At 40.5% G+C, this 16,426-nt stretch overlaps 1 protein-coding gene across 1 annotated transcript in view; it reads left to right on the top strand.

Moving 5' to 3' along the window:
• The first annotated feature begins 624 nt into the window (after positions 1-624).
• Positions 625-16,426, top strand: part of THSD7B (thrombospondin type 1 domain containing 7B) — a 228,588-nt gene continuing 212,786 nt past the window's right edge. The window contains exons 1-2 of the mRNA XM_088521788.1: positions 625-684; positions 2,694-2,867. Coding sequence (XP_088377914.1) covers positions 2,729-2,867 — 139 coding nt within the window. The 5' untranslated portion in view covers positions 625-684; positions 2,694-2,728. The remainder of the gene's footprint in view (positions 685-2,693; positions 2,868-16,426) is intronic.

The following is a 16,426-nucleotide window of genomic DNA, read 5'->3' on the forward strand; positions in this document are numbered from 1 at the left end:
GCGGTGGTTTTTATCGTATCAGGACAGAGCTGCTCCCGTTCCAAGCAGCGTCACCAGAGCGAGCTGCACGGACCAGGCCTGGCCGCGCTCGCCGTGGCGCGAGGCCGTGGGCCCTGCTGCGCCTTGCTGGCCTACGCGAGATTAGAATCAGTCTCATGGTGTCTAATTTATTTCCAGTTTTTCTGACTTAATGTAATCTCTGTTCCTGCTCCGCAGGGAGCAGCAGTCTGTTATCTTTGCTGCTTACCCGAAGATTGAACATATGTGAACCCCCTTGTTTTGGGCAGGAGGCTGCTCCCCTCGGGGACTTACTGCTGTTTACTGGCCCTTTTAGCACCGAGGAGGAGGATGTGTATTTAGAAAGGAGCTGATTAGCACTACCTGTTCTTCGTTAAAAATCTCTGCGTCTTTATCAGCTGTTGCTGAGTTTCCCTTGGATTTGTCCTTCCTGAGCCTGGAGCTGTGGGGACACGACGCATTCCCTGTGCGGAGCTGCCGTGCGGCTCACGCTTGTGGCCGGCCTCGCCACGGGGCTCTGCTGCCGTCATGCTGGAGCCACCCTCACTAATTCCTTCTCTTTCCCCTCGCAGAAAGCTGGTGACTCCCTTTGCTGCCTGTCACCCTGGGGAACTGTAATGCTGAGGACACTCGGGGAGTCGCTCATCCGCAACTCCTCTCTGTGAGGTGAGCACTCATCTAAAGGAGCGATACAAAACTCCACGGAGCTGCAGCACGGCTCAGGGCTGCAGGCTCCCTGAGGGTCTTCCCTGCTGCACTTGTGCTGGGTGACGTGTTTCTGCCAAGACATGGGGCCCTCGGCCGCTCTTTGCTGAAGGATGCTCAAAGTGTCCGAGCCTCCCACGGGCTCCTTGCAAGGCTGCTGAGGGGCTGCATCGCGCAGCCTGCGAGTCAGGGTCTGCAGAGTGCGCCCCAAATCAACTGGGAAATTCTAAACCCTAAATTAACCCAGAAACATGAGAAATGCAATAAACCTGTTATGTAGCCTGCATTACAGCATTTGTTCAATTTGACAGGTTTCTCAGGTCATGCAATTTGCTGTTCTCATAAACCAAAAATGAACTAGACCGGATAACAGATAAAACATTGTACATACCATTGCATTTAGTCATATTTGATTAAATGTAGTTACATGAATTGATCATGATAGTAAGTGCTTTAAAGTAATTTAGATACAGTTTGAAATTGAAAGTTTTCCTGTATATTCAGTACACACTATTTCGAGGTTTATCTTCATTTTCTTATCAAGAACTATACTGTGTATTATATTATAATAATGTTGCTTTTCATAAGGTTAGAAATGTAATGAAATTTTCTGCTGTAAACTTTTAATAACTGATAATTTTAATGAAACCCACCAAGATTATGCCAGAGAAGACAAATGTCGAAGACGGATCTTTCCTTTCTGCTTACTGCAATATGCATGTGACATTTTTACCTATACAAGTAAGATTAATCAGTAATAGCAAGTAGAGATGTGCTGAGAATATAAACATGGTATTAATACAAAAGTTATTATGTAAGAAAAACTTAATATGTAAAATTACATCAGAAAGTAGTTTGTGTTTGAGTGTGACATACCATGAACATGTCTTGATATTTCAAAACTGTTTGGATTCAAGAAAAGTGTCTTGAAGTTTGCATAAAACAAAGACCCCCTAAGTAAGTAGGTCGTTGGTGTTCCTGTGGGATGTGAGAAACAAAGATTTGTATTTCTTCATATGCCTTTCTGAATCTCTTTTATTTGGAGCTCTTGAACCGTGTGTAAAAAGTTTGACCCCACAGTGAAGCCTTTAAAAGTGGGGTTCCTGCATTGTGTGGCAGCTCCGCAGAGTGTGCCCAAGGGGCATTCCTCTGGCTTCCTGTGCAGCAGGATTTTTGCTTTAAAGGGGCTATTCAAGGTGAAATTGTCCCAGTAACAGGACTCGATGTGTTCTTGGCTCCATCGCAATACGGTTATGGTGTTTCTCTGAATGTTGGGGAACCTGTTTTTAAAAATAATTAAAAAAAAAAAAAAAAGTAAGAAGCTCTCCAGAATGGATTACTGGTCTGAAACTCAAAGCTCAGAGACATGAACCTGTGTCCCATATTCCAGGGAAATACCTGGCTAATTTCTGGTTTTCCCTTCTGGGCTGGCTCCTTGGGTACTGATAATCAATCTCCTGCTTCCCCGAATTTCCTACTCTGTCTCGTGTTGCTTTTGTCCATACTGTGTTAATGTATTGTATGGAACTACCACGTTTCCAAATCTGGTAGTTCAGTTGTCAACAATCTTAAAATGTAGGACATGGGAACCTGTATTCAGAGCTGAATTTTGCACCTTGAAACTATTCCCAGCCTATAACATGGTAATATTCATACTAAAGATAAATGAAATAGCAAAAAGAAGGGGCACGTGATGCACTGTTTTCAGATCCCTTGCCACACGGATCTTTTTTTAAGAACATGCTAAAAGCTTTTAGAGGGGCTGTCTCTGCCGGATGGGGCTGCAGGTCCTCTGGGAGCTGCCACCCTCTCCCGCTCTCTCTCCTCTCCAAGCTGAGCCTTTATAACAGTCGTGTCCTCAGTGATCGGGCACACGGGGATTATGCACGTTGCCAGCACACTGCCCTTAAACTGAACCTATTGCCTTGGTGTGTAAGACTCCTAAGAAACTTCCTTTTCGTTGATTATAGGACTGAAGAAGACCAGAGACGGTATTATCTGAATTATGCTTCTGCAACAGAACTGGGTTTCTCCTCACTGGGCATGGCAAAGCCTGGGGAAGTCCTTCCTGTTATTTGTTTTCTTACTGTCACAAGCAGCTGATCTGGAAGCCCGGAAAGATCATCGGTTTATCTGGAAAACAGGTAGGGCAAGGATCTGATGGCTTATTTGCTATGCATTTTCTGCATGGGAAAGTGGAGTGCTCTTTCTCTATTCTGTTTTGTCATACTAAGAAATAAAGAATCCTGATAATGTCTAGTGTTTATAAATTTTAACTGAAAGATGTAGATTTTATTTTTTATTTTAAATTAGTAATCTTCATTTTTTGCAGTATTGCAAAAAGTGACTCTAGAGTAGCGTTTTGGACTCCTTGGTGCTTTTAATCTAAGCGTAAAAAAACTTCTCAGATCCTGATGTCATCTGAATGTTCCTTCTTTGAAATAACGTGATCATTTTCTTTTCACATTTGAATGAAAAGGTCACACCAGCACCTTTCAGAATGAACTGAGTCACAATTACATACTCTTGGTTCATCTACTCGTATTTAGCATTTCACTGGTGTATTTAGTGAATTCCTCACGTCTGTCAATCCAACTGGATGCATGCAGTGCTCAAATGTTCCAGATTGGATGCACACAAGTTTTGAAAACTTTTTCTTGAAGTCATATTGATAACACCGAGATCCTTAATACTAGGAGGAGGTAAATAAGAAATTATTAAAAATGCGTAAAACCAAACATGATCCATGGTACATAAATCACATGCTTATTTTGTAGCATAACGTGAGAGCAAAGACTGTTCTGTCGTATGGAAAGACCTGCAAATTTGGGAAATATTTACTCCAAGAAAGTAGTTCATCCGAAATATGCAGTTGTCCTGAGGGGCTCACTGCTCAGGAATATCACTGAGATTAAAGACGTGCCAAGATTAAAAGAAGGCTTGCCCACTTATTGCCAAGCAGCACAGTGGCTAAATATGGCAATATTCCCCCCCCCTTTTTGGTATGAATTTGCTTTTATTTATGTATTATTTATTTATTTATTTATTTCTGTTTTAATCATAGTATAAGAGAAGGTAAGAGACAGAAGGAGCTACCTGGTGAAAGATTGTCTCTTCCGATAGGGTTGCTGCAAGTTACTCATCTTGGCCCCTGCAAAGAGGCAGAGTGCTGGTTGTGTAGGATTTGGCAGAGTATTTCTAAACAAGTATTTTTCAAACGATTGTGTAAAATGCAAGGAAAGTAAAGAGCTGCCTAAACTGCCTCCAATTCACTGCTGTAAACGTGTTTTTTGATTGAGCATTGAGAGGTAGTTTTCTCGTGGACAGATTAGACCCTTCTATTATACTTCAGATATGAAATGTATTGTGGCACCAGTCTTTAGAGAAGTGCATTGGAATTCATAAAATTTTCATTTGACATTGTGAGTCTAGCTGACAGTAAAGAACTACTGATGCTTCAGAGATTGATACAGATATATTTAGAGCTAAGACAAGATGGTCAGAGGCTTCCGTGGTTCTGTGATACCGTGTTCGGAGAAGCCCAGTGATGTGTCCGTCATGGAGCTCTCTGTAAGGATACGTGTTCTGGATGCAACGGAGACAAGTGTTGGTTCTTGTGTCTCCACAGTGAATCAAAGAGACCTGAGAACTCAAGACTACTTTAAAAGGGCTGAATCCTGAGTTTTTGTGCTCTTGCTCTACATACATAATGATTAGAGGTAGAAAGCCGTGCTGCGTGAAACTTGGTTTCTGAATGAGAATAACTGCATTGATGGTCTGGTTTGGCAGTGGAAAGTACCCAAAACCTTTTATGTTTTGCTAGGGAAGCAGAGTATTATTTATGGAGTTAATGAAGTCACTCTTCAGTATTAGTGGGAAAAAAAAGCATTTCTAAATTGATTCTCAGTCTTTTGTATTTATTCTAAGAAATAACATAACTCACTGAAATTTATTGTTACTGCCTAAATGGATGTTTGTCTGAATGGAAATCTTGACAGAATGGTGCTAGGTATCCTCCCTGCTTTCATGGCATAGAAAGTAATGGCTTGTGGTGGATGATTCTGGCATTGCGTATGTGTTGCAGATTTCATTTTGGAAGCATGTGTGAGCATGTATATTAAAATAAAATGCAGTGAGCTTGAAATTAATTCCAAAAGAATGTCAGTAGATAATTGGGTAACTCCATTGAGGTTGCATGTGTGCATATGTGGTTTGCTTGCTTTTATATCTTTCTTTATTTAAACTTAGATTTGCATGTTTTGTTTTTCCAGGAAGAGTTAATCACAATGGTGTATTCCTCCTCTATGAGATTACAGTAAGATGTTCTGGGAGGAAAGGGGTGATAATTCATCTGGAATAGGTTGGTCTGGAGAATCAAAGTATTGACCTAACCTGTAGCTGGTAGGGTATTAGTAGCATCCTAATCTAGGGATTCAGAGCATGGAGATACTGACCTAACTAGTGTCATGTATAACAGAAGGATTCATGTCACACTTTCTAGACCAGTGTGTCTAATACAAAAAATAAATACAGAGCATACTGGATCTACTGTGATAGTGTCAAAACTATCCATTCTGATGGAAAGAAAGCCTGCACTCACTGTGTTCTTTTTTTATTATTATTTTTTATTTTTTCTCTTTTTTCCCCTCTTACCAAAACAATCTTTTATGCAAAATGAGCAGTTCCTAATGGGAAAGAAAAGGTATTTTGTTTTATTTTACTCTTTAAATCTGTTGCAAGTATGATAAGTTACTTGTTTGCTTTAGAGAAATTCATCTTATTAGAATGCTCCTTGCTTTTTAATCAAATGAGAAGATGATTATGTTATTGGGAGCTTTGAGACGATTAATTTACAGGTTCTCTAGTGATTTATCCTAACAGTTCAAAGGGGCATGTTCTTAATAGCAATTAAAAAGGAAAAAAAACCCACTGTATCAGCACTTTGGTGCATAAAACAGGTTTTTTGACTTAAGTTCTTAGCTGTATCTAATGAAGACCCATTTATTTTCATGGTGGCCTTGGTGTAGATGAGAGCAGTTGTATTGAAGTCACTACATCTGCAAAGAAGATGGGCTCTGTATCTCTAAAATTTAAGTGCTTGTGAAATTGGTTGTTCATGCGCTTTCCTCAGCTGTTCAAAGAGTTGGCACTTGTATTCTACTTGTTTGTGGGCTTTTTCAAAATCAGCTATATTTAGCTCCTTGTTCTCTAGAGGATATATGAATATCTAAGTATCTATATCCTGGATCTTCTGGTTTTGAAACACTTCTTATCAGATACTCATTTTGTGTCCACCAGCCAAACATGAAAGCAATAATTATACCAATTAAATTACTCAGCGACCTTAAGTGATTGAATAATTCCCAACACTTGCTCACTAACAAAGCAGCTTTAGTGATATAATCTTGAGAAAATTTAATTAGTTTTAAACCCTTGTAAATTAATATTAGTTAATGTGATATCCAATTAACAATCTGCATATTGCACCATGTTAATTTTCTGTATCTCTTGTATGGTCCTAAATGTACTTGGGATTTTTTGTAATGCAGCTATGGCAATGTTACAATCATGGCCAGTCAAGCTTTTAAAACTGGAAATAGACTATTACTACACATGAATCCCCAACATTAGCTTTTATTTTGTGGAGAAACTCTGAAATTAAGTTCTTCAGTCTAAAATATATGCGACGCAGGAAATCCTTCAGGTGTCTTACAGCAAAGGGACCGATAATTAGGATTACAAAATGCTTTGAAGAGATCATACATCGCTGCTGGCAGACAAAACAGCCCTTCCCAGAGGTATTTGTAGCTCTATCAGCAAGCTACGTTCTCGCTACCACTTCTGATGTGTGGCTTGTAGAAGAGCTAAAGACATCAGTGTGGTGTTTCCCCAAAATGTTATCACAACCGAAAGGGGTGAGAGATGGATGCGCTGAAAAAGGTGAGGATCAAAGCTACAACCATGATGTAGCTTTTTAAACAGAGGAAGTGTTATTAAAATGCTTTACTGTCATGAAGCTGTTTAGGTTTTTAGGGGGTAAAAAACTCAAGATCTGGTAAAATGTGATTTAATATGGAATAATATATTGTGTAGTACAGAAGAGAAGAAGAGGTCACTCTAAAACCCAGTCCCAGTGACTCCTCCACCTGATATGTAATTCACTCCATGAAGTAGATCCTGATGGGGATACAGGTCAGGAGGGGTGTGATACTCATGAGTAGGAATAGGGCTGGAAGAAACCTGGCAAACAGGGAAATGACCTTGTAATGCAGCTGGCTGCAATAGGAGATTTTACCTGAAGAATGAACTATTAATCTTTTGGCATTTCTAGATTTATGACCCACCAAACTTATCTTCTGGAAGTTTTATTGCCACAGGTGAGCACACAAAACTTCTGTCAAAGTTATTACGAGTATCTGCAAGGAATTCTTTAAAAAAAAAAAAAAGTTAGCCATTGGTTTTTGATCCTTAGTTTTTCTTCAGTGACAATCCATAATGGAAACGGTGTGAAATCAAGTTTTCAGAGAACATCTTCTAACATGGAGGAACCTTTGAACTGCTGGTGAATGTGGGTGAGCCAGTGAGGAGCAAGATGAAAAAGATCTTTTGTTCTCTCTTCTCAGATAATACTGCTGTAAAGTCTCCTTTCTCAGGATCTTAATTTCAGGAACACAAGTGCTAGTTTGGAGATGCCTATGACATTACATGTTAAAAGACAAGTTTTCACCTAAAAACACCAAGTGCTAAAAGGACTCTACATCTTCAAAGGAGAGAAGATTTCAAAATTGCTGAAGAGAGATTAATTTGAAGATAAAACTGCTGAATGAGTAACACCTTCCAAAAAATTCTCCAAGATTAAAAACCGTAATCTATCCCAGATTGTTTTTTTATTATTATTAGATAGGAAAACAATACAAGAATGAAGTGCAAATGTCTCTTTAGTGATCTCTGTGTTGTAGGTATGTGGAATTTTTGTGGCTCCTCAGATTAACCAGCACTTAAAAACTTCTACTGTTGTAGCAAATGTTCTAATTGTAGGTTATTTTTGTGTTTCCTTGATGGATGGAATTTTCAGTTTTTTAGAATTGAAATTTAGTGTTGGTTGAATCAAATTATGTATCATCCTAAAGTTCTTCAGTGTGTTAAGAATCTAGGACTACAGTGGTTCTCTTGGGTCATAGGTTGCAATCACATCATGTTTGCAGCAGCAACAGTTAGTAATTTTAAAAAATGTTCTAAAATTCAGTCAGTTTTGCGACAAAACTGATAATGGGAAAATTGGTCTACAATTATAAGCTTTCTTATTTTCACTTTAAATTTTCTTCCAAACTGGTTTGTGCCTTCGCTCTTGTGTCACACTCTTCCTCTATTTAACTGACTTCTCTTTCCTTGGTAGTTGTTCTTAATTTATTGATGAGCTAAAGACTCCAAGCTCCTCAATCTCCTGTTGCTAAACAAATCCTCTTCGATCCCGTTCGTCCAACTTGGGCTTTCAGAACTACATCAGGTGAGATTCGACCCACTGCTGTTTGCAGTCCTCACCAGAAGTGTCTTGCTTAATATATCCTAGGAACACATAAGTGCTGCTCTTCTTGAACACTTTGTAAACAGTTGAACCTGAAGTAGTTCTCATGTCCTTAATCTGTTAGCATGTTTTCATTAATTACCACTTAAAAATGCTCTACATTTAAAAGATTCCTTTTAAAATAGCTCTAAGTTGTTCTAAAAAGTTGTTTTTGTTACTTGCCCTGCGCACTGTCTTGAGAGCTCACTGCTCCCTTTCCTCGCCTTCCCGTTATTTTCCTCCCTTGCTGGCTTGTATCAATCATTGACATTAGAGAAGATTTAAGGTGGCCTCAAAGCTGAACTCGTATTTCCTGAGAAAGGAGAGCAGTTGTTTCGAGCTGTAAATTAGCTTGCTTTCTCTCCTTATGATTCCTGACCCTCCTCTACCCTGTTTTCACCTTTCCCTTCCACACACCTCTAAATTTTATTATGTATGCCGATGATATACCCGTGTCATTCCAGTTCTGCTGATACTGTATCCTCCTCTGCTGTTACTTCTCTAACATATAACTCAAGCTTGGAGACAGGGCGATGCATCTGTTACTCTGTAACCCTTCGTGAGGGCATAAGCACGTTTCTATGTTTGTAGGAGCTCTCAAAGTTGGTGCGTGCACAGCGTCCTCGGGAAGCGAAAGCCGGTGAGTTTGTCAGGGTGTTGGACGAAGGTGTGTGAGAAGAGCTCCACGTATCCAAGGGACATTCCTGGTGCGGGGAAGCGGCGCTTCCGGCCTGCTGGCTCTGGCTTTGCTGGGGAGCCAAGGGGGCCCTCGCAGCCGCCCTGCTCCCGGCGAGCGCCGCGTGCGCGTTCGCAGCCTGTGCCCCTGGTTCTGCCGTGGTTGCCAAACTCCTCCAGTCCTTCTTCTCCCACACATAGGCTGCCCACTCTACCGAATATCTTTGTCTAACCAACAGCAAGTGTTCGGGAGGCGGCTGTTTAAACTAGATTACACAGGAGATTCACACTAATCTTTTAAAGTCCCACTTCCCTTCCTGAGAATAATAGATTTTGAAAATCAGGTGCTCTTTTCTTTTTTCCTTTTTTTTTTTTTTTTGGTAATACTGGGAAAAACGTACGTTAGCCATGTTATCCTTTTCTTTCCTCAGTAGTTACTATGGGAACAGAAGTGTGGGTCATAGGGGGAAATCTGCAAAAATAGTTTCTTTAAATTGTTCATGTTTCTTTTCTTTTCCTTTTCTTTTTTTTTTTTTATAAACAGCTTATTATTGGAATTATTGTAGCTTTCATTCAACTTTGGATTGTGTTATTGTACATATTTCACTGATAGAAGAAGCAGTGTAGTGAGTGACAGGAGCAACAGATGGAGATGTTTTTGCACTTTTCCTTTGGGGTTAATATTTTTTTAATTGAATGCAGCTGTTGGAAAGATTTCTGTTATTATGTATAGGTGGAGTATGGATGGTCCCACTTCCAACCTATTCTACTGCTACTCTGGAGTTAATCATTCTGTGCTGCTGCTTAGTGCCCTATCGGTGTGTCTGTCTGTCTTTAAGTAGCTATATGAAAGGTTAGTTTGAACATGGGTTTCGCTTAGCCACTTAGTTGAAACATTTCAATATCTGGGGTAATCACCAGCCTCATTCAGCTCTCATCTCAGATAACAGAGCGGTTGTGGGGAAATGTGTAGTTGCATATTGATATCTCAGTAACAGGTAATAAATCTCACAGTCTAGGACCGTCTACCACTGTGTACCTAGAGCTTTTCCTGCTGTGTATCGGGACAGTGCTGCTGTCATCAGCTTAGGCTCTTTTATTCTGTTTTTTGTTTCTTTTTGGAGACTTTGAATAGTGTAAGTCTGGAAGCGCCCATGGAGAGGTTAGAAGGAATGAGGAATATTTCGCGATAACCTTGATCGACACAGTACTCGTGTAGCTTGAGTTACCTGCAGCCAGCCGATGGAGGCAATGAAATTCCTACATAGTGTAACAGATTCAAGTGTGTATGAGCTTCAGTTGGCACGGGCAGTTGCTGTTGCACCCGGTAGGAGCGTTGTGTGCGAGTCTGGAGGCAGAACGTGGTGCTCACGCGGTGCCTTCACCTGTTGCCTACTGCTTTGTGGACTTCTGCGGTTCTTCTGCAGAGACCTTTGAAAGTTTATGGTTAGAATTATCTTTGTGTCATACTTGAGAAGAACAGTGATTTAGGAATATGGAGCTCAATTTGGAAAAGCATGTTAAAACTTCAGTATTGAAGTCCTAAATATCTTGGTCCTATATGCTGGGCGTAAGTTGTAGACAGTTGCTGGAGTACAACCTGCTTGTGTGTGGCATGTCCTGGAAGGGCAGCCATGAAAAATCACTTTCCAAATTAGAACTTAATAAAAACTTTCCCGCTCTGAACGCTGAGCCCTACTCCCTGTGCGATTAGTGGTTTCATTTCTTTCTCAGCAGTTGGGTAATGATTATGGCTCCAGATGCTGCAGCAGTGATAAAGAGGTAGATTAATTTCTCCTGAAAGGGCATATGTTGTAGGGGAAGCTGGTCGGAGCGCCCGGCGCTGCCGCGGCCCTCCGGCCGCCTGGCCTGGCCTCCGTCTGGCCGGCACGGTCGGCGCTTGGCTTGTCTCATTCCCTGTCGCGGTGCTTTGCTCTCTGCCTTGTAGTCCGGTTTCGGGGAGCTGCCTGCGTCTCTCTAAAGCGGAGTCTGCGGGAGCTTCTGGGAAGGGGCTGATGCCACCCTGGTCTGTGTCACAGCAGCCGAGCGCCTGCAGGGGAGGAGCGATAGCGACACAGGGCCCGTTCCCTGCCCCAGGCAGCGGCAGCTTCAGGAATGTTCTGGGCTTCATTTGCAATGGTAGTTCAAGCCATGCAACTTGCTGAAACCCCAGGACATTTAGAGTATTAAACTTGCAAAAGAGTAAAACAGTTTGATGTGAAGGACAAAGCCTTTATTTAGGTTTTTGCTCACTTACTGGGTAGGTTAATACAAGTGTAAAACACTGCTAATAGTCGTAGCCACATGACTAAATACAGCCCTGTATGATATCTGGTGTGTACTGCGTGTTACCTGTAGTTTTCACTGATGTGTGTCCTTTGGGGTTTATTCTGTCACCCTAGAGATCCAAAGATCTTCAACTACCAATAGTTTAAAAAATACCCACTTGCATGTGAAACATGGCTTAGTTTTCTATCCTGTGCCATTTACATATGTAAATTTTACAGGTCTGAAGCTGTCAAAGACAAAAACACATTCTGAGCTTGTGACATGTTTAAGATCTCTTAACCCATTAGTTGCATTCCTTTATACCACTCAGTCAGTTGCTTTTTAACTAGACCAGCACTCATTTCTAGCTATGTAAAATTTTGCTTTCCAGACTTCACAGTGCAGGTACTAATAAATGGGAAAATTATTTGTTTTTTAAAATAAAATCTGGTGTGCATATCCGAAACAGCTGCCTAGAATGGAATTACATTACAGCCAAGTAGCAAAAGGGCCTTGTAATGGCAGAACACTAGGAACATTTCAAAAAAAAAAATTACTCAAATATATTGTGCATAAGAGAGTGTTTGTGTAACATTTTCATTGCCATTCTCTTGTAAAAGCACTTTAATATTCTTGCTCCTATTAGTAAAGTAATAATGCTGAGTTTGGGCTAGAATAAAAATTAATTAAAATATTTACCACTCTGGGTTAAATGTATGTGCTGTAAGACAAGAATAAGAAACTTCCCCAAGCTTTCAGTATTTTCAATTAAACTAATTCAGAACCTTAATCTTTCTAGTGGAATCAAATATTTGTTAGACCAAATGCACCTACTTCTTAACTTAAGTTGTATTATTGTAAAGATTCTTGATGTACGTTCCCAAATTTAACCGCATTGCCTGTGAACACTCTGCTTGCAGGGTGCCAAGTCCTGATAGACCACAGACCTGTGGTGACTTCCAAGTTCTAGCAATGCCACCATTAGCAATGCTGTTATTGTTCGTGTCTTTATGTTTAGGAAACATAAATCCTCAATATTTTATATTTCTTTGCAAAGTACAAAGAAATCCTTGCTTTTAAAATTTGCCCCAAATGTTAAAAAGCGGATAAAACAAATATCAATTATATTTGTGTTCAAATAGCAGATCTACTGGATGACTTTCATTTAGTGCTAAGTATATAGTGTGCAGCATGTGCTGTATATTTATAAATGCTAGTGTCTGTGGACAAGTATATTTGCCCATTATATATGTATTTATTTGCATATACTTGCTTATAGGTCTTGTATAACTATACTACCCCATGGGCAGTGACACTGGTGAAGTGGCAGAGCTAGCAGCTTAGTTGCAGTGTCTTGAAAAGATTGGAGATGGATCAAATGAGAGACAGGGAATCGCAGTAAATGAAGCTGGGAGTGTGGCCTTGCAAAGTACAGCACTTGGCCAATTTTGGCTTTGCAAATAAGCGAGCATGGCCCAAGTAAGTCCGTATATGTGTGCAATAGAGGATGAGCCTTGGTATTGCCCACCTCCTCTGATGCTTTTCACGCGTACTGCTGTAAGGGTTCCAAACGCCATCAGGTATTCTATTTTATTTATTTATTTTTGTTACAAGCAATGTGTTGCTTGCCTTCATAGCCGGAGTTCAGGCAACCTGCAGTTTTCCGCCTTGGGTTTGGTGTTTGTGGCTGGCTAAGTGACTGCTGACCTTTGCTAGGACTCTCTTCAGAGCGGCAGGAGCGAGAGGCATTTGGGGATAATGCACCAGAGAAGGTGGGAAGCAGATGGGAAAGCTTAATTACACACAATTATCTTTAAACATTAGCATGTTTGGGGAATTAAAACAACAAGTGAAAACAAAATTTCCCTTCAGATATTTTTAAAATATTTATGTGCTTCAAATACATGTTTTCCTGTAGTAGCTTCTGGAAGGTGCCGTTTCCATCCATGAAATCTGTATTACAGATGGTTGCAAAACACTTTCAGAAATACCTGAACTTGAATATTATTGTTAGTTCTGAAGTGGTTAATCTCTACAGTTGACATAAAACTAAAGCAAAGATATAAATGTTTTCATTTATCCATCTTTTTCACGCGGGTTTCCTTGTCTTGGATTGATTTTTAAGTAATTGAGTCTGCTTGCAAAGTCCTCAAAATGATTTAATTATTGCAGTGCGCAAGGCCCCAAATCGGATCTCAGACTCTTTGATGCGGTGGTGGAGATGAGCCAGCGAGTGGAGGCAACGGCTGCCGAGCTGCTCCCACCTGAGTCCATTGGATTATCGCGGAGACGGGCCATTTCCCAACAGGCCTAAACTGAAAGAGCAGGAGTTAACCGCAGTTTAATACTTTAACCTGTTTTACCTGCTCAATGCAGTGTCTTTGGGATGCATATGTTTGAACTCCGTGTGTGTGTCTCTTAGTGCATCAGGAGCTAAAGAAATGGTAAACTCGCAGTGCTGTGAATACATGATTAAGTAGAGCTGTGCAGCATTCAATAAAGCAATTGCACAGAAAGCATTATATTCAACTTTGTTTCCAATAGTAGCAGAAATAATCACTTTCAATACAAAGCATGGGCTAATCGCTTTATTTATTTTTGGTTGCTGCTTTGAAAGGTTACAACTACTCTTATCTTGCAATTGAGCAACCTTTTGGTGTTTGCTTCATGTAGGATGTTATAAATGTTCTTTCTTTTAATCTCGGTATTTTGGCATTAACTGTTTTGTGATGGTCTTTTATTTTGTCAGAGCTTTTCTCATCCTGGTATCATTTCTTACTGTTCTCAAACATTTTGGAGTGGAAGTCCTAATTGTTGCAAGCAATAGATGAGATCTTTAAATCCCTTTTTTTCCCTACTTGCACAACTGCCTCCACTTCTTTTGTCCCGAGTGTGTGTCCTACATTCCTAATCTCATTCGCCCTCCTTCAGCACTTGTTCCTGCTGGTTTGAGGATGTTTCTTCCTTGGGCCCATGTGCAGACAGGACGCAGCCTTGCAGGCTGCTTGTCCTTGTTGGCCTGACCTTCTTACCAGTCGCTCTTCAGTCTGTCCCCACAATCAGGGACACTTCTTCCCTCCTGCACTTGTTCTGATTTGCGCTGGGAGTGCCACAAACTTCTGCTAAAAGTTGTTGCTTGTGGGTGTTAATTGGTATCAGCTAGTTAATTTAACCTCATCAGATTCCCTTTTAATCAAGTAATTTGGGAAATGGTTAAGGAAACATTTAGACAATTGAATTATCACTATTAGGTTAGCACTAATCAGTTGATACTTTTAATAGAAAGGACATACGAGAAAAGGGAAAAAAAGAAAAAGTCCTGTCAATCTTTCTCCTTCACCTCTCAAGGTCAACAAGTCTATTGGGTGATTAATTAATAAAAAGACTTAATTCAATTCTTTTTATCTTAACAAGCGAGTTTTAGAGGGACTATTTTTTAGGAGAAGCATAGATGTTTTGGCAAAGAGCTAGTTTTCAGGAATTCTAGTTCTGTTTATTCAGTATTAATCACAACTTGAAGTACTGACTTTTAAGCAAATGGCTATATCTCCTTTTCTTGGATTTGAACCTTGATTATTATTAGCTGAATTACTGTATTGCGCATGCTGCCCATTGGCCCATAAATTTGCTTCACGCATTGACTAGCAAACTTAGCATATTTTATATCAGTGAGAATTAAAGGGTCATTAGCAGTTTTTTCATGTAAATAGCATTTGAAGCATCTGGAAAATCTTGACTAAATGTAACTTTGAAGTATATAACATATTAATGTTTGGCAATAAATTATCAGAGATTTTTTTCTTTTTATGTCTTAGTTTTGCCAAGTAACTTCAATGTAATTTATTGCTGATGGATTTTTTTTAATTACTATTAATATCTTTATTTTTGTCCTAACAGTTTCTTCATGTCTGACCTGGGTGGTTGTCCATCTCAGTGCACACAGGCTGTCCTGGTGCTTTATGTACAGGACAGGTCATGTACACATTTTGTGGTCTTAAGGCAGGTATTAGCCATATTGCGATGACATAGGATAGTACAGGAGAATTGGGATTGTTAATATATGCCATGAATCATTGCAGATTTGCCTTTTTAATATGTAAAATTTCATAAGTTCCCCATAAAACCCTGTTTTTGTCTGTCTGAACATTCTGTTGATAAACTTTCCCTTAAGCATCCATACAAATTAAATGTGAGAACCTGCAGCTAAAAGAAATTGCTCCGAGGCAATGATTCACACGGATGAAAAATCAATAAGAGTTTCATTAAGGAAAGAAGGAAGGATAGACAGGTTCTTCGCTTTTCTTTTCTATGGAAAACAGAGGGAGAAATCATTGATCATTTTATTCTCCTGTCCTTAGAAATAAGAATCGTAGTGCTGATGTAGGTGTTCTGAAGCATGAATGTTATTCGGGGAAAATGTCTGCCACCTGGAATCCCTTTTGTTGTCTTCCCAGTGTGTATTTCCAAGGTGTTCTCCTTCATGTCTTGCCCCTCGTTTGCGTGAGCAGCACCCGCTGGGAGCAGAGGCATCCTCTGAAGAACCTGCCACAGTAACAGCATGGATTTATTGAGCAGCAGCAGCTCCCTGGGAGCTCCTGGTGGGCACATGGGTGCCATGGGAGGAGCCGTCTCTTAAAATGCATTAAAAGCCTGTGTCCACGCGTGCACATAGAGGAGAATTTGAGGCAGTGGTGTATTGAAAAAATGCAGTGAGGCTGAAAAAATACAGAGACTTGATAGTGCAAGAAACCTGCCATGGAGCAGCTTTCCCGTAGTTCTTCCTCATTCCTGGTGTATAAACCATTCCTGCCAGTTGTGTGCCCTCTGCGAACGTGCCCAAGGAGCCCTGTGTCCCACCGTCCGGGTCACCGTGAAGGCACCAGGCAGGATGGGCACCGGAGTGGTTCCCTGGGGACACCACTAGTGACTGGCCTCCAGTTGGACTTGGGGCTATGGGATCTGCCTCTCTTCCAGTCCATATCATGGTCCCTTTATCTAGCCTGTACGTCATCAGTTTGTCTCTGGGGATGTTATGTGAGACAAGGTCAAAAAAGCCACCTAAAAGTTAATTTTCCTGGTTACTCTCATTCTGACTAGGAAGCACATCTCCTATATATTGATCAGCTTGCCCTTGTTTTGAGTATGTGGGGCTGCTCCTAAAGGGAAAGGAGAGATCAAAGACAAAAGTGGAAGCGT

This window comes from Tinamus guttatus, unplaced genomic scaffold (assembly GCF_059628265.1).
Source record: "Tinamus guttatus ecotype Peru unplaced genomic scaffold, ASM5962826v1 Tinamus_guttatus_pri_ptg000133l, whole genome shotgun sequence".
In the NCBI taxonomy this organism is placed as follows: Eukaryota; Metazoa; Chordata; class Aves; order Tinamiformes; family Tinamidae; genus Tinamus; species Tinamus guttatus.